The 23,169-nt window shown below is 39.4% G+C and overlaps 1 protein-coding gene across 13 annotated transcripts in view; it reads left to right on the top strand.

Annotated features, from left to right (window-relative positions):
* The window catches only part of PICALM (phosphatidylinositol binding clathrin assembly protein), a 101,745-nt gene extending 90,167 nt beyond the window's left edge, over nucleotides 1-11,578 (top strand). For 11 of the 13 annotated variants that reach the window (XM_028126766.2, XM_028126774.2, XM_028126781.2 and 8 more), the window contains 2 exons: nucleotides 8,852-8,954; nucleotides 10,215-11,578. In XM_028126766.2, the coding sequence (XP_027982567.1) occupies nucleotides 8,852-8,944 (93 nt within the window). In that variant the 3' untranslated portion in view covers nucleotides 8,945-8,954; nucleotides 10,215-11,578. The remainder of the gene's footprint in view (nucleotides 1-8,851; nucleotides 8,955-10,214) is intronic. The other 2 variants (XM_028126780.2, XM_028126770.2) reach the window with 1 other exon arrangement.
* The last annotated feature ends 11,591 nt before the right edge of the window (nucleotides 11,579-23,169 follow it).

The raw sequence follows: 23,169 nt of genomic DNA, 5'->3' as shown, positions 1-23,169 counted from the left end.
CTAGATGTTTGACTACATGGAAAATACTAGATCCCTGTGGTTAGTGATTTTTTTTTTCCCCTCTTTTCATGCTTCCTCCCAGTTTTGCTCACTGATGGCTTTTTATGAGTGTGTTTGTTTATTAACTTGAAGAGAATGAGGACTCTTACTCCTTCTCTTAATAGTGTTTTATATAAATCTTACTGGTTCTTATTGGTGTATACATTGAAATGTCCATTGCTGACCAATAGTTTATTAAACTCATTCTGCATTGCATTATGCAACTTTTCTGTTAAAAGCATGAAGACTGTTAATCTAGTTAGTTTCAGTTTTCTTTTGAAGTCACTATGATGTGCAGTAATATTCTTTTAGTGGATGTTTATCAGGCAATTTAGATGTTGTTGAAGATCTTGGGGGGAGTGGGTGTTATGTTAGTCACATTCTTATCACTTCCTTATATGAGAAACTTACTCTGATCCCATACCAGTCTATTTTCCCAAAAGCAATATAAAAACCAGAGTGTTAACGTAAGGGTATTTAATTTTTAAAATAGGCTATTAAAAGTTTTGTTGGTTTCTTGATTGGTATTGGTTTTTGTTTCGTTTTGTTTTAGTGGAGGGTTGCCAGTTTTATTTATGGAGGATATGGCTAAAGACACAAAATGGCTGCTGTGTTTTGTTTGTAACGGCCAGTTTTAAGTAAGTCTGACATCAGTTAAGTGTCTGAAAGGAAACAATGGCTTGTTGTGAGTGCCTTTTACCCTTCTAAATAGGGACACTGTTGGATATAGGAATAATTCAAGTCTTAAAAAAATTGCCTTTTTAATGACTTTCTTGTGTGTCAGAACTAGTGGCTCTTTTTGCTATTAGGCTTAGTTTCTTAATCTTTTCTCTTTTTCTTTCTTTTCTTTTTTTTTTTTTAACTTCCTGGTGTGTTAATTGTGGGTGTTGGCAGTGCCTCTTCTGTCAGCTGATCTGCCCAGCTGGATTTCTGTTAAGAAGGCCTTTTGCCTTGTCAGCAGTGCATTATGCTCATTTATCCTTGCCTCCTAGAAGAGATCGTCAGGGAGTTTACTTTGGGAATTGGGGATTTAATACCATAGGTGAGAGTGGTTCTGTAGTCCCTGGGGCATACCTGAATCAGTCAAAACAAAAACTTGAGTCCCATTTGCTGACAATAATAAGACAATCTATAGAGTAAGGCCTTTTTACTGGGTTTTTGCTAAGAACATTCTTTCTAAAAGGTAGAGATCTAATTTCTTGTCTTAAAAAAAACCAGAACATATTCTTAAAATCTTGAATGACTGTAAAGTTCTACCTCTGTGATGAACATCAGTGACCATATACAGCACTGTGTGAATAGAAAATACAGGGGTGTACTGACTGTCTTAATATTTACTAGAGAAGTCCCTTTAAAAAAATTATTTCTCTCTTACCACTTTAACTTTTACCTGTATGTTAAATATAGCCATAAATTTTAGCTGAGTTGAAATTAATTGGGATAGCAGATTTTAGAGGGGAAACAAAAGCACCTGCCTTGGAGTCAACAGATCTGCATTACAGTCTACTGTTCATGTCATGGGGCTGCCCCTAACAATGTATACCACAAACTTGATGGCTGAAAACAGGGCCCCAGGGCCATGCTCCTGCCAAATCCTCTGGAGGAAGATCCTACCTTTCTTCTTCCACAGAGGGAAAGCGGTAGCCCCAGTCATTTTTTGGTTTGCAGCTCTAGCACTTCTAGCATCTTCCTGTGTCTGTCTTCATGTGGCATTTCTCTCTTATAAAGACACCAGTCATTGTATTAGAGCCCTTTTAATGACTTCATCTTAACTTCATTACATTTTCATAGACACTGTTTCCAAATACGGTCACATTCATAGGTCCTGGGGATTTTTGTGAGAGGACACAATTCAACAGAGTGTCAACACCTCACTAACCAAGTGTTTCAGGGCAAGTTGACTGTGTAACTTGGGTAAGCCTCAGTTTCTTTTTTTTTTTTTTTTTAAGATTTTATTATTTGAGAGCAAGAGAGAGAAACAGCATGAGAGGGGAGAGGGTCAGAGGGAGAAGCAGGCTCCCTGCTGAGCCGGGAGCCTGATGTGGGACTTGATCTCAGGACTCCAGGATCATGACCCAAGCCGAAGGCAGTCGCTTAACCAGCTGAGCCACCCAGGCGCCCGAGCCTCAGTTTCCTAATCTGTAAAATGGTAATTTTACCTTGTGTACTTTATAAGTTTGCTATAAGGATCAAATAATATTTGAAATTGACTTAGGAATGTGGAGGTTTGTTTTCCTTTATTGATTATTATAAGGAACTTTTTTGTTTTTAGAAGAAAATTATATAAGGTTGCCTTATTTTCAGTACTTATCTCTGTTCCCAAATTCTAATTTAATTTGTTCTAATCTAATACAGTTTATATTTCATTGCATGCATTACAAATAATCTTGATTGTAAATAATTCATGCTTCATTATTTTGAAACCTTAATTACAACTCTTATCTGACAATGTCAGATAAATACACGGACACAGGCCACGGTGGTGACAGGGCGGCCCTGCTGAGCATGGTCTGCTTTAGGGCATGAATCATCCATGTGCACAGTAGATTGTGGACACTGTTCACAGGAACCAAGCCACATCATTCTTCAGGAATTTATCAGCAGCACTTTAATTGGTTCAACGTTTGTGGAATGTAGTGTTACCCAGAAATATAAAACTTTAGTTGATAATAATTAAAATATTTATTTGGACCAAATAAGTTCTGTTTTGTGGGGAGGGGTAAACCTTTTTGGAAATGTCTAAGTCTAAAATTCTCTCCTTAGACATTTTTAGTGGAAATTCAATATATAAGTCAGGTAAAAGCGGGTAGCCTAAATATGGAACACAGTTTGGAAATTTTTTTTTTTAACCAAGCTGGAGTGCCATATTTCCAATACATGGCAAATAAGGGGTGTATTATAGGCACATTTAATTACTACTTTGTCTTACAGTAAGAAGTTGATACAGTAGGAATCAGCAGTTTAAGTGGGACTTTAAAAGGACTTCTCTCTCTCTCTCTTTTTTTATTTTTATTTTATTTTTTTTTAAAGATTTTATTTATTTATTCATGAGAGACAGAGAGAGAGAGAGAGAGAGAGGCAGAGGGAGAAGCAGGCTCCCCACTGAGCAGGGAGCCTGATGCGGGACTCGATCCCAGGACCCTGGGATCATGACCTGAGCCGAAGGCAGACGCTTAACCATCTGAGCCACCCAGGCGCCCCTCTCTCTCTCTGTTTTTAAAGATTTTATTTATTTATTTGACAGAGACACAGCGAGAGAGGGAATACAAGCAGGGGAAGTAGGAGAGGGAGAAGCAGGCTTCCCGCCGAGCAGGGAGCCCAATGCAAGCAGGGAGCCCAATGTGGGTGCGGGGCTCAATCCCAAGACCCTGGGATCATGGCCTCAGCCGAAGGCAGATGCTTAACAACTGAGCTACCCTGGCGTCCCTAAAAGGACTTCTCTTATCCTTGGAAGCACTTCTTATATAAGAAGATGTTTATTTTTAGCTATGTCAGTTAATATTTTCTCCCATCAGTTTAAGAAATCTTGTGATCTATTTCCCTCTCCCCAGTTTGGTTTTCTTTAACTGTCAGTTTAGGTTGCCATAATTCTAATGAGATGACTTAGATGTCATTTTTTTTTAAATGTTTTATTTATTTATTCATGAGAGTCAGAGAGAGAGAGAGAGGCAGAAGCAGAGGGAGAAGCAGGCTCCCCACCTAGCAGGGAGCCTGATGCAGGACTTGATCCCAGGACCCTGGGATCATGACCTGAGCCGAAGGCAGACGCTTAACCATCTGAGCCACCCAGGCGCCCCTAGATGTCATTTTAGAATAACTTACAGCTTCTGTGTTAACAGTTTTTAAATTATTATAGACTCTAGCAGTAGTCTGATGCCCCTAAGATGAGTAATGCTTTGAGGGTGACAGGAGTAGTGTTGGCATAACTTTGTGATGTTACTGATGGACAGAGGCCCAGCACAGGGTTACGTTAAACACAAACCCAAGAAGCAGCTGTTAGAGGCAGTAGACTGAACCTACATACAGGGCAGGCCCTCTCTATACAGTAGAGAAATCCTCTCTTTTAGCCACACTTCCCAGAGACAGCTGAGGAATAGCATCATCTTTTAAAGATTTTGTTTATTAGAGAGCAAGAGAGAGGAAGAGAGAGTGCACTAGAGGCGGGGAGGGTCAGAGGAAGAAGCAGAAGCCCTGCTAAGGAGGGAGCCCAGTGCGGGGCTTATCCTGGGGCTCAGGGATCATGACCTGAACCGAAGGCAGACAGACGCTCAACCCAGTGAGCCAACCAGGTGCCCCAGAGCATTGTCTTTAATAATGCTACACTGTATATTTATATCTCTATGCAGCTGGATCCAATTGTGCCACTAGTGTCCTGGCTATGTTCTAAACATCCAAAAACAACTTCTTGTTCTGATGTTCTGTAACTCTGTGTTCAGTTTATAACCAATGTTTCTCTCTCTTCAATGTTTTGATTGCACAGCATTATCAGGAAAATATTTTTTAAGCATGTACCCTTGTACATACAGTTAATGTATATTTATAAATTATGTATTCCTACAACAATATATTAGGTACATTTAAAAACAAAAATAGAAGTGTTAAACAGGTAAAAATTAAGAGAGAAGTTCTAGTATTTTCTTCTAATGTCCTACTTTGGAGATTATTTTTATTTTTATACAGAGCTTGTTTTATCACCAAAAAGCATTTTAATTTAACATGTTTTAGAATGCTTACCTATGTGTAAGTCATTGCTAATTTCAGAACAAGAGACAGGAAAATATGTTTCCTACATCTGAGGAGCCTAAGGGTGAGTATAATACGGACACACAAGTGACTGGTTGATGGCAGAATAAGAACCATTATAAGAGAAACAGAGTGTTGAGAACACAGTGGAGAACAAGAGCGACACAGATTTGATGACGTTTGAGCTGGGCCTCTTATACAAGAATAGATAAGCATTTGATTGTAGGTGATAGGGAAGTTTGAACTAGTATTTGAGCTACTATTATTTGAACTACTAATATATGCCAGGCAGTGTACTGGATGCTTTTTGTATATTTTCATTTAATCCTCAAAACAGTCTTAAAGGGAGATAGAATACTGGGTCTAGATATATTTAAGCCCCATTTATAGAAGAGGCAGGATTAGATTCAGTGCTATCTTTCTATAAAACTGTCATCCCAAAGGAAGTATACCCATTTTTCTCTTAAGATGTTGACTTTGCTTCTCTAACAAAGACAAAGTGAGTCTCTACAGCATTGCTATTTGGTATCCAGGCTTTTGGGTGACTGCAAAATTCAAATGGAAAGAAAAGATGTGACAGAGTTTCTTCTCCAAGAATGTTAAGCACAGCTAGTGATATGTCAGAAGTTTATCCTTAAATAACTCAATTCTTTATTCTCCTGTAAGCTTTTAGTTGCACTAGTCTCACTTTGAGACTGCTGTTATTTTCTTGTTCTGACCTGAAATTTTCTTTCTTTGGTGTTGAACAGGAGTTTGATGAAGGAGTAACCATTTTTGTTTTATGACATTTGGTTGCTAGAATTCTTTTTTTTTAAATCTCTTAAGTATGTTTGACTTTTATTAAAGTTATGATTTCTGTACTCTGCCTTTATTATAATAAACACATGCTACAACAACTATAATAAACACATGCTACAACCATGGGTAACATTAGAATTTTTTTCCCATTTCAACATTATATTTTAAAGGTTGATTAGAATGAAGGGAAAGGGTGGAGGAATTTCAGCTAAGAGTTACTATCAGTTACTTATAAATCTTAGTATTTCTATTTATATGCTGCTCTTCTTTCACTATTTCTCAATATTTTATTTTCCTATAAAATGAGAAAGGAAGACTATGTCTGTATTAGACTTACAGTAAGAGTGACTACTCTTTGAAAGCATATTCAGTTGTGGTATAGGTCAGTTTAATTTGAATAATAGCTGTGCTAATTTTTTAGCTCTGTGGGAGTTGGTATGGAGGATATTTGAAATAAATGAGTAAGAGGCCAGGTTTTATTTAGTTTTTAAAGATTTCATTTATTTGTTTATGGGCAGGGAAGAACTCGAGTGGGGGAGGGCCAGAGGGGGAGGGAGAACAAGAGAATCCTCAGTAGATTCTGCCCTGAGCATAGGTCTCAATCCCATGGCCCTGAGATCATGACCTGGGCCGAAATCAAGAGTCCGATGCTCAACCAACTGAGCCACGCAGGTGCCCCTGGATTTTTTTTTTTTTTTTTTTTTAAATAGGCTCCTTGCCCAGCATGGAGCCTTACGCGGGGCTTGAACTCATCACCCTGAGACCAAGACCTGAGTGGAGATCAAGAGTTGGACACTTAACTGACTGTGCTCCCTCCCCACTCCATGTTTTGGGTTTTTTGTGATGACATATTTGTAGTAGGATTTTTTTTTTTTTTTTTTTTTAAGAGAGCACACATTCCTAGTATTAGCAGCCCTACATAGTCTCTGATTTACTCATAGAATGATAAGTAAAGGAAGGTCAGCTCTTTTACTTACAGGTGACTTTTCAGACTTTTCCAATCCCACTGCTTCTCACCCACCAGGATCCTGTTGGCCCCTTCATGCTCTTCTGTTCTTCCTGCTTTCCTTGAGCAGTAATTGGGCTATTGCAGCATATTTCCTTTTCTTTTTCCTTACTTACTCTCAGAGCTTGCTACTTTCTCAACAGTGCATGGTGTGCCTGTGCTTTGATGCAGGTGCCAGGAAGAGGTGGGCACAGGTGGTCCAGGGCTGCTTCATGGCCCTGCCTTTAGCACTCTGTGGTCAGCCAAAGCAGTCTGGGCCACTGTTTCATGTGCTTGAGATGAGTTTGATTACAATAAGTTTGAGCTTATTACAGGGATATTAGGTCTTGTTTTTTCATGTTTTAATTTGGCTACATATTTATAAATGAAAGTTATAGGTATGTGGATTTTTCTAATTTAAGTCAGAATGGAAGCATTAGTTAGAATCTGGCACTTTTTTCTACCCAAGGAACTTGATCCTCTAACATTTGTAAGCCTGTAGGACATATCTCTAGCAGTATGCACTCACGCATTCAGAAGAATAGAAGTGTTCCCTTTTAGCATATTCTTCGTGCATTTTCCTCTGGGACTGTCGGGTCTTCAGACTGCCATCCTCATGAAAACATGACTAAGACATTTTAATGTGGGGCTCTCGTAAGAAACTTGAGATTTTGGATGCACTTTATCCACAATAAGGGATTTTTGGTGTTTTTGTTTGAACTTCAAGTGAAAGAGAAAATCTGTTTTGTAGAGAAACCCAGTTAATCTTAGACTCTGTCCAGCTCTCAGTGACTGGTGATCACTTTACTTAAAATCATTCTGCTTCTGAATGGTCATCCATGGTTGGTCAGAAGTGGGGAGGAGGAGACATCCTTCCAATTGTGTTGTACCTTACTTTGTCTCTACTGGCTGTTACTTGAATCCCCAAATCCAGACTGCTGCTCCGTCCTACCATTTGTAGCTGCCTGTGTAAGTTCATCATCCTTTCCGTTGTCTCTTCCCATTGTCTTTGAACATTTATTTTTGAGGGCAAGGTATGGATTAGGACAATAGCTCAACCACTAAAATAACTGAAGATGATTTCCAAACCTTTAAATTGCTTTTGGCATCCACAACAACAAATTGCGTATACTTGTGATGTAATATTTGCTGAAAGTCATTGGCTATTCATTCTCTGTAGCGCTTTTCTTAAATCAAAAGGTAGAAATGAGATCACTTTGAACCAGCAAAAACAGATGATGAGGATTGAAATTCGTTATAGAATTTGAATGTTGGAAATATGAATTGATATATTCCCGCTTAGTCAACTTCGATTTAATACTCACTTGAACATCCCTAAAAGGACAGCTCATTTCATAACACTTGCATGCCTCTGCAGTCTTATGCAGGGGGGAGGGAAAAAAAAAAGTTTGTTCCAAACTAAAAGGATTTGGGTTTGGTTTGAAATATTCAAATTAGGTTTGGTGAAGGAGCTACACATATGAAAATGAACATCATTATTCTTCAGGAACTGGCTGTCTTTGAGGGAATACTAATGATATGTTATTGAGTTTAACAAACTATTTGCCTCACCATATATTCAAATTAAACGATAGCAGCTAATTCCAAGAATCAAGCAAATGTAATCAAGTAGAAAACAGAATCAGTAATCTTAAGTATTCCCTATTTTCAGGGCATGTGCGGGCAGTTAGACTAGGTGACCTCTAAAGTCACTTTTACCTCCCAGAGTATATGCATCAGCTACAGCATGTCCAGAGAAAGAGCAGGAGACAACTCCATGTGAAAACAGTATGAGCACTGAGGACAAGACTTTCCACCTCTTAGGAAAGAAGGAAAGACTATTATGGATGGATGTATTGGGTCTGGACTGAGGTCAGAGTTTGCATAGCTTTTGACAAATAGCCTGGACACACTGGAAGCCATCTTTCCTCAATCAAAAAGAAAAAAATCACAATTATGCACTTTCTTCCCCTCTTTCCCCCACCCACAATAGAAGTCTTAACTGTGGGTCAGCTTTTATCAACCTTTTTGAGTAAAAAGACTTTATTCCTTTGGAATTTCAGAAACAATTTGTTTTCTGAAAAACACATGCCATTGGATACCTTTAACTTCACATGTGATTGAAACTTTTGTTTTAATAATTCCATTTTCTACAAAGGCTGTCTTTATATTTATTAAAGATGACAAAACAAAAACCACTTCTTCTTTCATTACATTTTCTGCTTTCATGTTCTGTCATTCAGAGATCTTTTTTTCTTTCCCTCTCTCTGTCTTCTTTTCCCCCAGCTGTCGGCAGCATCCAGCCCCTCCAGTCACAGTCCTCACAGAGCTTCAGGAAAGGACCCTTTTGCAGAGCTCTCTTTGGAGGATTTCTTATAAATCACTTTAGGTATTGCTGCTTGTTGGGTGAGATGGGGACTTAAATACTTTAAAAGTTTATCAAATATTAAACACAGTTCACTCTTCTCCTTTGTTTCTTTAAAGAACTCTAGGTTCTCGCTCTTCCTCCTCCTCCTCTATTCTTTAGGTGAAGAATAAAAATAGATCAAAATAGGACCTAAGGACAAACAACTTTTGGAAAATACTTTTAACATAATTAGAAGGTGTGAAATCAAAGAACCATCTCTCATGTTTACATACAAGCATCCACTGCTCACAGCAGATGGATGGGATCAAATATACCACCCTTAAAAACTGGGTGTTTTCATCAGTCTTAAAAGTTGTATGGAGAACAATGCAATTCTGCATGTTGGATTAGAGCTTGACTAGGAGCATCTCTAGTTTGAATATAATGTCCCTGAACATGATTTGTGAAGAATTCATTTTAATAGTTTCTTTTTAAAGTGTTATATTTATGTGTGCCTTTTCATTTAAAAATAGTAACATTTTCCCCAAAACAGACTTTTTTTTTTAAGTTAAGGGCAAACGAATACTTTATGCCCTTTTTGATGGAAGAATTCTGTTTGATCCACACTGCCTCTTTTTGCTGGAAGGTGGTGAAATTTGTTCTTCTTGGTGCTCTAGCCCCCAATGTAGATAGAGCTTCTAGATCTTTGAGAGTTGAAAAATCTTCTGATTTGACAAGTTTATTAGCACATCTACTTCACTAATGTCTTTGGATGAACAGTTTAAGGGATATCCTGAGTGAAATATCTGAGCAAACATGAGGCCCTATTGAAAACTATTCCTTTGTAGATCGTTCAGATTTTTATTTATATTAGTAAAGAAATGATTTAGTAAGGATAATATTTCTCTTCCCTTAATTATCTAATTTTATGATATCATTTGGAAATAATAAGTCATATTGTGCTTCTCTGAATGAGATTTTCACATGGAATATTTGTGTTCATGGACAGATGTTCTGAACTTGTCATTGAAAAATTGTTCATTTATTTTTTCTTCCCCTGTCTCTTGGTTTTTAGTAATTAGAAAGATATATTTGGAAGTCCCTCTAATTAGGCTTCAGATATTGAATGCTGGCACATGATGAGCTGATACTGACTTGGTTTTGTAATCAGGGTTGTGATAAACATGCAGTAAACATTTCTGGGCCAATTGAATGGTAAAAGCCACAGAGCATTTTTATTTGTGAGAAGACATCTTACAATGCAGTGAATGAACTTACACTCTTTTTTTTTTTTTTTTCCAGATACAGTTTATGTAACTAGATGGAAGAGAATGGAATTATTTCAAAAAGACAAGTGCTCAAGCAGCAAATACTTTTACTTCCAGCAAAATCCAAACTGCTGTCTCTTAAAACTCTCTTCTTCCATTAGAATGCTACAGTAACCCAGTGAAGGCCCATGAAGGAAATTGGGACTAGTCTATAGGAGAACGTATCAATACAGTTTATAAAGCCAAGAATTGCCATGATTTCAGACTAAGATCTGTCTTTTTGGTGACTAACCCTTCAGTTCTTTCAACTCTTATTAATACCCATAATCAGTAACCTACCAAGAAAAGCCCTTATTTGGAAAGTGTGAAATTTGTATTTGGAAAAGCTGCCTGGAGAGAAGAGCTGTGTCCTTTACTGTAATGCAATAGGACTCTTTTGGGGGGATCAAAATCATAATTCTTAATTATGCAGTATCTTTCTTTTCTCCAGTCCTCACAGATATAGAAACAGTAACTAAAATTAACTTTTCTTTTAAAAAAAATTATATATTCAGTTTGCAGTAGACATTCCTTAAGTATTTGTATTTATTTATGATTATCAATTTACATAACATTAATATTGTATCAGACCTCCTTATGAAAATGAGTATGGATGTACACAGTATGTTTGATTTTTATCCATAAAAGTGAATCTGATTCAGAATGCTTTTCAGCTGACATACAGAGCACTAAATATTTTAAGGCAAGTCCATAGGTCCGAATCGCTTAAGAATTCTCAGTCTCTATGGGATTTAGGGAAGCATTATAAATGCATTAATCCTTATAGTCAATTCTGTGCCTAGGATTTTGCAAGGGAACAGTTCACTGACTAGGAAAAGCACTACATTTTAAATTCAGCATTAGTGCATTGGGAAGGAACTTTACTGCTTGTGCTTGGCATGTCATTATTTTCCATTTGACATTAGGGCCTTTCCAAAATGAATGTGAGGAATTGCTTTCACTTCAAGACTTTCCTTCTTTACAGTAAAACTCTAGGAGGTGTTATGGGGGGAGGGAAGGGGACAAAATCCTTGAAACCTTTTATTTGGCTCATGCCATGTTATGATCATGTACCTTTTAAATAAGGGGAAATAGTATCTTTAAAGTTAATGTCTAGCCAAGAGTTTAGTTAACGAAGAAATAAACTGCACTGTTGATCGGTGCTTTGTGTAAATACATCTTAACGTTTTGGTTGAGAGGGGCCTTAAGAAGGACAGTTCGTTGTAGGAAAGCAATTCTGTACATGAGTTTAAGCATACTTGTTGCATTGTCTCTGCAGATTCTATTTTTGTTTACAATATTAAAATGTATGTTAGCAAAAATGGGTGGATTTTCAAATAAAATGCAGCTTCCACAAAACTTTTTGTTATGGTATTCTGGTCTGAGGTGCGTTTTTTTTTTTCTTTCGTTTTTCTTTATCATCAGTATCATTATTTTTTGCTAGTAAAAATATACGCAGGTGATTATATTTGCTGATTTAATAAAATGTAAATTTTACTTGTTTTAACTTAATTTCCTAAAAGGTTTATCTTTGTACCTTTTGTTACCTTCTAGACTCTTATTGATAAACTACTTATTAAAATTGTTGATTTTTGTCTTTGATCAGATGTCTTCAGTCAGGTAAGTATAAAGAGAGAAAATGCTTGTGTTTGGCACATTGATGCATGTGGTTATTCTGCCAAAGACATCTCTGACTATATTATGTTTCATATTAAATAGTAAGTAGGATTCAGAGTACATGATGGAGGGATTAAAGACTTTGCATTGATAAGTGTCTGCATTATATTTGCCATGGTTGGAAAAAAATATCTTTAGCCAATATACTTTGTTAATTTTACTAGTTTCTGAGTTTCACTATTATTAAACCATTTTCATATAAACTGGGAAATTGTACTTCCGTAGTTAACTTCCTTAACATTATCACAGATTTTGATTGGTCTCTTGTGTTTGAGTGGATCTTCTGTTTCAGGTCTACGGCTTGTTCCTTTTATAATTACTTTATTATTATTATTGTTACTATTTTGTATGTTTGTGAAGGTGCTTTAGAAATATTTTCATCCTATTGTTGAAAGAACTTTGGGGCTTGTTGGATAGGTGTTATCCACATTTTACCCAGTTTACAGACTGGAATCAGGAACTGGGAAAGGAACTTGCTCAGGTCGATAAGCTAATAGATAAAGGAGTCAGGTCTTTGGTTTCATGGTCCATTGTCCTTTTTATGACCTGCTGTTTATTCTGGTATATGAACCAAAAAGGGAATTGCGTCCCTCTGCATTGTAGAGTGATAACCACGCTTCATTTCCGCATGGTCTTCTTCCATGAAGCACATTTCCTGCTTCTTGCTCTGATGCCCAGACATCATAGGCAAGGAAAAATACAAAACACATGATCATATTAGCTTTAATCACAGTACAACAAGTGAGGTAAATTAGCTGTTGTATGTTTAACTATATTAGGTTCTAAACCTGCACATGTCCACACCATCTTAGTACCCAACTACCAAGTTGGCAGTGGCTACAGAGGGAGGTAAGATTATTAGCTGCAGAGGGCAGCTATACTCGTCGCAAATCATTTTCAAAATTAGGTTTTTGCTGTTGACTTAACATCATTCAAAATTTTCTTAAAGATATCCTTTTCTTAACCAGTGACTATGAGAGTCCATATTTAGGAAGAGGGCTCACGTTAGACTAGGAATTTTTTCTCCACAAACAAAACATGACCCTGGAAGAGAGGCCTTTATGGGGTAAGTTTCTCCTTGAACTAAAACAATTTCAAGTCTCTTCCTTTCTTCATTGTCATCAACAAACATGTTTCCAAATTCTGAGAATTCAAGAGTACTGATACAAATGCTTATTTAACACTCAATGGAGAGAAAAACATCTCTACATTCAGGATGAGTGTGGTGCCATGTGTTTGGCAGTGGCTGGGTCACAGAGTGTATGGAGAGGCCACAGCACTCAGCCAGAAGAACTGGTTCACAGCTTCCATCAGGCTGTGTGGCCACTGCACATAGCTTAGTTCTTTGTTCAGCCATGCTTGCTACCTTCCATGGAGCTGACTGGCCTGGAATTCTGCTGTCTGAATAGGCTCTGAAGGGAAAGTCTGCAGTATCATCTTCCATTTTGATGTGTCACCAATCAGAAATGTTTTCTAGGGGCGTCTGGGTGTCTCAGTCGGTTATGCGGCTTCGGCTCAGGTCATGATCCCAGGGTCCTGGGATCGAGTCCCACATCAGGTTCCCTGCTCAGTTGGGAGCCTACTTCTCCCTCTCCGTTCCCCCTGCTTGTGCTCTCTCACTCTTTCTGTCAAATAAATAAAATCTTTTTAAATGTTTTCCTAGTCTCTAGCTAGTATTTCTAATTTTGGTGTAAGCACTTAGTAAATGTCCCGTTTGTTATTGATGTGTAGCATACAGGTGTAGTTTTTATTCTGGATGAAACTACCCACATTGTCAAAAGTTGTGGAGAGTTCTTTATGTGGTATTGGGGGACGGAGCAGGTATGACTGTCTTCAGGCAGAGTAGTAGGTTACACTGATAGTAGACAGCTATGAGAGAAAAGGGAAAGTTTTATAGAAGCTTCATTTTCTAGTAAGTTCTTATTTAAAATAGCTCTTCCTCTATCTGCTACCAAAAATAATTTTAAGGTTGGTTTTGAAATAAAAATTGCTGTGTGAGAATCACTCGGGATGCTAACCCTAACCCAGTCCGAGCATTCCAGTCAGGCACCCTCCCTGTCTCCCTTGAGCCTGGGCACTTGGCAGCTGCCCTGAATTCCTGATTAAACAAAGCTCTGGGTTATCATGCCCTTGACCCTTGACTGGGACTGTAGGGAAGAAAGTGTCAATAGAGAAATAGACAATCCCCACTCCCCACCATGCACCTGGACTCCAGGCTGCACTAATGTGCAGAACTTAATGATTTGATTTCCTTGGCCTCTCAGGAACACTTTACATGGAAGCATCTGGCACACCACATTGGTGCTGCCAGCTAACTTAGGGGCCATCTTAAAAGGCACAAAATGAAATCTGCACTTCTCTGGTCATTTTTGTCCCGAAGTAGGGTAAGAACTGAAAAGCTTTTTGCTTCCATGTGATTACATATTAAAAGAGTCTCAAAGGGCCAGGAAGAGGCAGGTCAAGGCACTGCAGTAGGAGGGGAAAGATGCCCGATAAGTCCAGCAAGGATGGCTGTGCCCAGTGCTTGGTGTTCAGAACACCTATTGCTAGGAGCTAATCTTTGATGACTGCTCTGATACGCAGAACTTAATTTATGATGGACAATTTATATATCACATGTGGGTCCAAAGTGGAAATGAAAGATATGACAGTTCATCTTACAGAGGTTAAACTGGTGTCATACTGGCCTAAAAGAAATAAGAATACAATAGGATAAAGAAATGATAGAAAACATAAAAGTCTCTGTCCCCTGTTCTTGGCATAGAGCTCCTAAGACTGCACTAGGAACATCTTTTGTTTTAATTGGTGTTTGACCCTGGTTCCTGATACATAATTACTGAATTTCTTGGAATTTCCCGGGTGACAGGGGTGTCTTTTTTTTTTTTTTTTAATTTATTTGAGAGAGAGAGAATGAGAGCACGAGAGGGAAGAGGGTCAGAGGGAGAAGCAGAGTCCCCGCCGAGCAGGGAGCCCGATGTGGGACTCAATCCCGGGACTCCAGGATCATGACCCGAGCCGAAGGCAGTCGCTTAACCAACTGAGCCACCCAGGCGCCCGACAGGGGTGTCTTTTAATGAAGCAGCTCTTGGTGGGCTCCTGGATAGCTTCAGGATGAGGGCTGGTCACCAGAAAGACCAAGCTGTCATGAGAAGCTTGCACTTCAACCCAACCACATCCTTCAGGACAGAGGGACTAGAGACAGTTAATGATTGAACATGCCTATGTTGATGAAGCCTCCATAAAAATTCCAATACTAAGAGGTCTGGAGAGCTTCCGGGTTGGTGAAAAAATCCACTTGCCAGGAGGGTGGTGCACCCCACCTTCACAACGACAGAAGCTTACTTTCAGACTAGGTATCTCCATCTGGCCATTATCTTTATCCTTTATCACATCCTTTATAATACTGGCAAACATTTGGTGTTTCCCTGAATTCTGTGAGCCATTCAAGTAAATTATCAAACCCACAGGAACCCCCGTTTATAGCTAGTAAGTGAGAGATACAGGTGACAACCTGGACTTGAAGTTGGGATCTGGGGCATTGGGGAAATGTGGGCCTTCTTGTAGGACTGAGCCCTTCACCTCTGGGGTCTGCACCAACTCTAGTTAAGTGTTGAGAGTTGAATTCTAGGGTACCCAGCTGGTGTCCTATAATTATTTGGTGTGGGAAATCCACATGTTTGGTGTCTGAAGTATGAGAGTAAAGGAGAAACAAGTGTTTTTCTCATGCATTTAATAAACTTAATAACTGAAGTGTCCATGTGGTAGAGACAGCATTTCAGAAGAGTAAACGTAAGAAGATGGACTATTTAATAAGGGGTTTTAACTGGTACCATACATCTGGGGAAGGGTGACAGAATTCCCTCCAACATATACCAATATAAATTCCAAATGGGTTAAAGAGTATAAATGTAAAGAATTAGAAAGATGAAGAAAATATAGGTGACTGTCTCATAGCAAAAGGGAAAGGATATGATAAAAACAGTTCAACGAAGAACTGATGATCAATGAAAAAATGAATCTAATAGTAACTAGAAAATTCAAATGGGAACAATAGAGCTTTCCAAGTGTAAGGACATTCTCAGTGCTTTTGTATGTATTTGTTCATTTAATCGAGTCTATGGAGAAGGTACCTTTGTTATATCTATTTTATAGATGAGGAAACTAAAGCCTAGAGTACATCACTGTGTGATCTTCAACTAAGTGAGCTGGAATCCTGAGCCTCTGTGGTCTGGCTATAGGTCTGCTCATAACTACTTAGCTGTATGCTGGTGCAGGAGGATGCCATTTTGCCTATCAAAAAGCATTTATATATATAACAGCACAGGCAGGAGTGCATGGGGTTTGATTGCTAATTTAAAGCTGAGGTGAATATAAGCTATACAGCTTTTTTGGTTGGAAGTTAAAGAGTTGTCAGAAGTCTTGAGAGTTTCTACCCCTGATCCAATAATTACACTTTTAGGAAATTTACCCAGGGAAATAACCTGGGGATGGGGTCTTGGCTAGGGAATTTGCTTGAATTGTTGGATAGCACGTAAATTTAAAAATCAGGAATTGCCCATATTGAAGAATAGCAAGTCAGATTAGTAGGTAGGATGCCATACCTTGAGACCATCTGTGAAACAAAACAACCTTGCTCTCATGGGTCAGTTTACATCAGTGGATAGTAGACAATTAGAGACTCAGTGCAGATTTTTATTGCTATCATTCCAGATTAAAAACCAGTCTACACTACCAGGCTGTGCCAATTCCTAGACCAACCAAAAGTAGGAAGAGCTGTTTTCTCTCGGGGGGGTTTGTCTGCTGGTGATGAGGTGGAGAGAAGGAGTTTCCACTGAAGACAGGAGGAATACTGGTCCAAGGTGCCTAGGAGAACAAAATTCTCTACCAATCACCCAACAGAGAAGAGGGCTTTACATTCATCAACATGAGTTTTACTGTCCTAGAAGATTTAGGAGGTAAGTGGAACTCTCCAGTTTCCTTGTCCCATGTTAAGGGAAACTGGAGACCCACAAGGCATTTTTAGTTTCACATTTATCAAGCAGCTTCTCAGACATAGTTTCTTGATTGCAAGCCTTAACATACATGTTTCACAAAGTTTCTACACTTGGTAATTTTCTCCCCAAATGTAGCATGGGTGATCCATCACATGGGGGATTCGTGTGTCTGATTGGCTGCAGCACTCCCCTTCAACCCTGTACTTTGCTGCAATCCTTCAGTGTACCTTTGTGGCTCAGTGGTCACCATGTAGTCAGGGCCTATAATAGTTCCAACCTTTCTCATACCTCCATTCTTGAAACTTCTGCTCAGACTAGCTTTTTCTCTTTACAGTCTCTTAATAGAATTCTGGAGTTCCCTGCCCCTTCGTCTCTATATTTTTTACCTATTTTGCCTGTTTGAGTACTGTCACTGCTGGTAGGGAAGAACTAGCATCTCTGTTCATTTTTAGGGGCATTGTGAATTGGACAGCCCTTTCAGAAAGTCATAAAAATGCTTTTATACTTTGCTTTGTAGTTCCACTTCTGCAAATCTGAAGAAATTAATCCGAAGTATGGAAAATAGTTATGTGGAAGAATACCCATCACAAGTGATTGAGATTACCAAAGAAACAACCGTGAAGTAAGGGGAAGTTCAATGATGAGTCTCCAGAGAATATCTCCATTTTTAAGGCCTAGTAAAGGATTAATGGAAATCAGGAAAAGAACAGAGCTGGAGATTAACTATTTTCAAAAGGACAGGAGCTAACATGCTGGTGAGGATGTGGGGAAGGAGGGAACCCTGTGTGCTGTTGGTGGGAATGTAAACTAGTATAGTCACTATGGAAAACAGTGGAGTTTCCTCAGGAAATTAAAAGTAGAGCTATCCTAGGATCCAGCAATCCCACTTTTGGGTGTATATCTGCAGGTAACAAAACCATTATCTTGAAGTAATACCTTACTCTCCTGTTCACTGCAGCATTATTCACTACAGCCAAGGAATGGAAGCAACCTGAGTGTCCATCAGCAGGTGAATTGATTTAAAAATTATAGTATATATACACAGTTGAATATTACTTATTCTTAAAAATGAAAGAAATTCTGTCATTTATGACAACATGGATGCTAAGTGAAAAAAGCCAGACAAAAGCTAATACTGCATGGTCTCACATGTGGATTCCAAAAAAAAGTGTGTGTCGGGGGGAGTCAATAGAAACAGAAGAGAAAAATAATAGAAACAAAATTGGATGGAGGAAATGAGAGGTTGGTAAAAAGGTGCAAACTTTAAGTTACAAGAAGAATAAGGTCTGAGGATCTAATGTATAACATGGTGACTGTAGTTGATAACACTGTCTCATATAATCGAAATTTGCTAAGAGAATAGGACTCAAATGTTCTCCCCAGCCGCCGACAAAAAGGTAAATATGTGAGGTGAGGGATGTGTGTATAACTGTGGGAGGAATCCGGTCACAAAAAAAATATATATCAAATTATCACATCCTATACTTTAGTTTTAAATGTTGTCAGTTATACCTCAAAGATAAAAGAGGATGCACTAGAGATGTTAATTCCTTAGAGTAGAAGTTAAGGACGTTAAAAAAGAGAGTGAGACAATGAGCTAAGCAGCAAAATCAGTGGGAGCAAGAGAAATGCTGAGTGGTTAGGACTGGAGATGAGACGGGGTAAATGAGGAAAGAGAGCCTGGGGTAGGAACATACACAGAGGACAATTTGCATGAGATTTGTCGATGAAGAGCATTCTTCCCTTCTGAGAGCATTTCTGCCACTGAGTGAGGCCCCTGCTGCTTGATGAGACAGCGCAGCACAGTGGGAACAGTGGGGACCCTGCAGCCATGTGTAGGTGTAAACCTGAGTTTGGATGGCTTATATACTCTGCCTGTGCCTCAGTGTCTTCATCTGTAAGTAAAATGGCATAATGATGCCTACCTCAAAGGACTGTTGTAGCTAACGGATTAATAAATGGAGGCATTTAGAACATCCTGTGATAAAGTTTCAGTACACTTAACTGGGATACAGAATAGCTTGTGGTCAAGAGCCTGGATGTTTTGAGGGTAAAAATCTGTAACTTCTGACTTACTAGCTGGGGGACTTTGGGAAATTTACTAAATTTCCCTCTGTTTCTTGTTGGTAAAGTGAGAATAATTGTAGACCCATCACATAGGATTATAGAAGGATTGACTAGGTTAATATATGTGAAGTGCATATAATAAGCACATTTAAGTGTTTGCTATTGTTAATATTACTGAAGAGGCTTTTAAAACGTCAGTGTTTGGGTTTGTTCACCCTGCCCTGTTTGCATTGTGCTGATGTCAGCCCAGTGCTCTGCTGGAGGTAGCAGGAGCTGATTCCAAAGCAAAACCCCGAACCTCTAACCCCGCACGTCCTCACACAAGCAGGAGTCCTTGGTTCTACGGCAGCTGAAGTAAATCTAGAGTCTGGTGTGACACACACATTTTTGAAAACAGCCAGCCCCACTCATTTGAGCGTGCTTAGGTCAGCAGCTTTAGATGCCCTCAGATAAAGCAGAATATTTTCTAAAGTCATTGGAGCCACCTCCTGCCACTTTTTTTTTAACAAAACATAAATACCGAAGTTTTGCTTAAGTGTTTTAGAGACTATGTTTTCCTATTGGAAACATTGACTTCTTGTGAGGTAAATATTCACGTTTGTCCCTGTATTAGGATTAGAGTTGGCTTGTGTATCACAGAAGATTCACACAAACAATGACTGACACAGGACAAATTTATTTTCTCTCTCATGTAGAAGTCTGAGCCGGCATAGCCGCTTTGCTTACTGGACTGGCAGGTCAGGTATAGGTAGGTGTCTTACTGCTCCATAGCCCTTAAGGCCGCTCCTTGCATCTTATAATCCACTGCAGCAGGATGGAAGACGTGGGGAGAAAGGGGAGGAAGACACCCAGAAATTGTGTGCAGTTTCTCGCATTCCATTGGCCAGAACTTTGTCATGTGGCTGCAAGGGAGTGTGGCAAGTAGTCTTTAACTTTGGTGATCATGTACTGAGCTAAAAATGGCTAAATCAATGCGTTATTATAGTGGGAGGGGGACAAGAGATTTGAAGGCATACTAGCAGGCACTATCATAGTCATACAATTTTTATTAAAAGAATTGCTAACTTCTTGAGCCTTTTTCTTTTTTTTTAAAGATTTTATTTATTTATTTGACAGAGAGTGATAAAGCAAGAGAAGGAACACAAGCAAGGGGAGTGGGAGAGGGAGAAGCAGGCTTCCCACGGAGCAGGGAGCCCGGTGTGGGGCTCGATCCCAGGACCCTGGGATCATGACCTGAGCCAAAGGCAGACGCTTAATGACTGAGCCATACAGGTGCCCTGAGCCTTTTTCTGATCAATGACTTTAAAATCTTCCCATTCCACATATTGTAAGTTGAGATCTGAGATATACTAAAAGAAGAATTATAGCTTATAGTTTTAGAATGGAAATAGTTCAAAGAAATTAAATTTAAAAAGTGTCAAATGCTTAAAAATGAAAAATAAGCAAATCCAAACTGCTAGTGCTCAGTATGTGTTAGCAGATGTGTTGGAAATGTGCACCTTCCCCCCAGATTTTAGGCCCAGCAGTAGTCCGCGTTGACAGTTTTATATATAGCACAAAAGTCACAGAAGTTGCTTTTTAAGTGGCTAGGAGAAAATAACTGATGCAAAGATGAACTCTAACAGTCAAAGATTGAAGTGAATCGCACACTTGGGCCAGAAGCTCAAATGAGGCCAGGGCACGCCATCCCTCTGATTTGGTGTCTGAGGGCTTTAAGGTAAAAATGTCTTGCTGACCTCAATTAGTCATACAGAGGGGAATCCAGCATAGTCATTTTCATTCCTCTTAGGAGGGAAATGTTGCAAGGCCTAGCATATTTTTATAGCTGAGGCTATGCAAAAAGATGGCCCGAACCCAAGAAGGCAAGAGGTCAGTGAGTTGAGCACCCAGCTTGAGGAAGGAAATGCTGACAAAACTTTTTACCAAGAATCTGAGGATATCTGAATCTGCAGTCCCTGTCAAACTCATTCACTCTGCTGGAAACCTGAAAACATTTCTACGTGAAGAATCTTTAAAAGCATCTTGAAGGTTTTTAGCACTTACTCAGATCATAAGAACAGAATGACCGAAAACATAACCAACCGAAAGAGTCATAGTTTAAGAAAAGAAAGAAAGAAAGAAAAAGCAGCCTTTCTGGGAACTTGAGCCTCATAAAGTCACAAGAATAGGAAATGGAAATACTTAATCTAGTTGAAGTCACTAATATTTAGAAAGCCTCTGCTGCTTGAGGGCACATTTCCTTGCATCTAGTGCAAAAGCCAGTTTTATTCCAAGAAAAATACAGAGAACTGTTGTGTTGAGCTCTAATAAAACAAGGAAGGATCAAGCAGGCCTTTAACAAACAGCCCTTTATTGCCACAAAAATCCCCTGGCCTCCCCATTCCCTGAATCGCTCTAGTGTCTGGCTATAGGACCCAAAAAGAAACAAAAATGTTAGCACTGACACACGGTGTCTGCCTTGCCTCCCCCACACTTGTAAAAATTTTGGAATTGGGTTTACTACTGGTCCCTACAGCCTGAGGTAGATCAGCAGATCCTGGGTAAGGCCTCTTAGAGCCCTCACACCAGGCGGCAGCTGAGTGCCTCTCCCCCAGCCAGCTCAGGACAGAATGAACCGCTTCATATAGCCGTCCTCAGAGACTGGTCAGCGCCTCACAGCATGTGATGGATGGGACACAGGCTCTCTCTCTCTATACCTTCACGTGAATGCACCACAGAGACAACCAGACATCCTGGGCCTTACCGCCAGAGACTCCTGTCAAATGCCAGTCATTACTGCATTTGCATGTCTAGTATGTGCAGGTTATAGGTCCTCTTTAAAAAATTTTTTTTAAAGTTTTTGAAGATTTTGTTTATTTGAAAGAGCAAGAGAGAGAGAGCACAAGCGGTGGGGGGTGGGGCAAAGACAGAGGGAGAAGCAGGCTCCCCGCTGAGCAAGGAGCCCGATGTGGGACTTGATCCCAGGACCCTGGGATCATGACCTGAGCTGAAGGCAGATGCTTAACTGACTGAGCCACCGAGGCGCCCCACGTGTCCTCTTTTTAACCCTTGAATCCTTGAAAAAATCCTGCAATGTGAGAATTAGGTTCATGTAATATAGAAGCAGAAACCAGGCTTAAAAGAGGTTAAGTGTCTGCCAAAGATTCAAGGTAGCCAGTCTGACTCCACAAAATGTGTTTTCCCGTACTCTACCTTATCTCGTTACATCTCCTTAATTTCTTCAAATTTATCTAATTCCTGGCCCAAAATAAGCAGTTTCCCAGCCTAAGGTTAAAGCTGCTGACACTCAGTCTCTACCCTTCTGCCCCCAAAATCTTGAATGGCAGCATATGAAACTCACATGCTTGGTTATTCTGAAAACTGAAACCACTACATAAAATCCTTCCAAACTCATCTTAAATTTCTTTTCCAAACTTATCACTAAGGGTGCTAAAAATAGAATATTGCAAGTTAAATACAACCACCTGCCACACCTAGAATATCTTGTCCTGCCTTCTCCCCCCCGTTCTTGCTTCCTTCTTTGCTGCTGGTATGAAGAGCGAAAGCAATTTTCATAGAGCCACCAGGCTCTCTTACTGGACCATTAGCATCTTGAAGAAAAGGGCAATTTCATTTTGCCTCCCTGATGCCTTACACACAGTGCCTGGCTGGAAGGACTTGTTTGATAAATGCCTCCTCGAGTGAGTAACACTGATAGGAAGTTCCCAGTAGTACAGCAATTTGTTGAGATTTGCTTTGTAATGTCATCTCACAAAGCTACCACCCTACACTGTTTAGAATTTGGGTTGTTAAAGAAAACCTGCAAATTTTTTTAGAGACAGTGCCATTCAGCAAATTCTTTCTTTTTTTTTTTAATATGTTATTTATTTGACAGAGAGAGAGAGAGAGCACAAGCAGGGGAAGTGGCAGGCAGAGGGAGAAGCAGGCTTCTCGATGAGCCGGGAGCCTAATGTGGGGCTCGATCCCAGGACGCTGGGATCATGACCTGAGCCGAAGGCAGCCACTTAACTGACTGAGCCACCCAGGCGCCCCCATTCTGCAAATTCTAAACACAAGAAGTGATATTAACAGAAGGAAAGAACGTTCTTCCCTTTCCTTTTCCAAAGGATGCCTTTTCTTCTCTGACATCTTCTTGGCAACAAACAAGACTTTTAGCCATTTGATATTTTCTTCCGATTCAGATTCACATTGTGAAGTAAAAACTGCCACGAC

Source organism: Eumetopias jubatus, unplaced genomic scaffold (assembly GCF_037043125.1).
Source record: "Eumetopias jubatus isolate StellerSeaLion01/CBP00866 unplaced genomic scaffold, mEumJub1_p1.0 scaffold_13, whole genome shotgun sequence".
Lineage (NCBI taxonomy): Eukaryota > Metazoa > Chordata > Mammalia > Carnivora > Otariidae > Eumetopias > Eumetopias jubatus.
The sequence above is the reverse complement of the archived record's forward strand: the minus strand, read 5'-3'. Positions and strand labels throughout refer to the sequence as shown.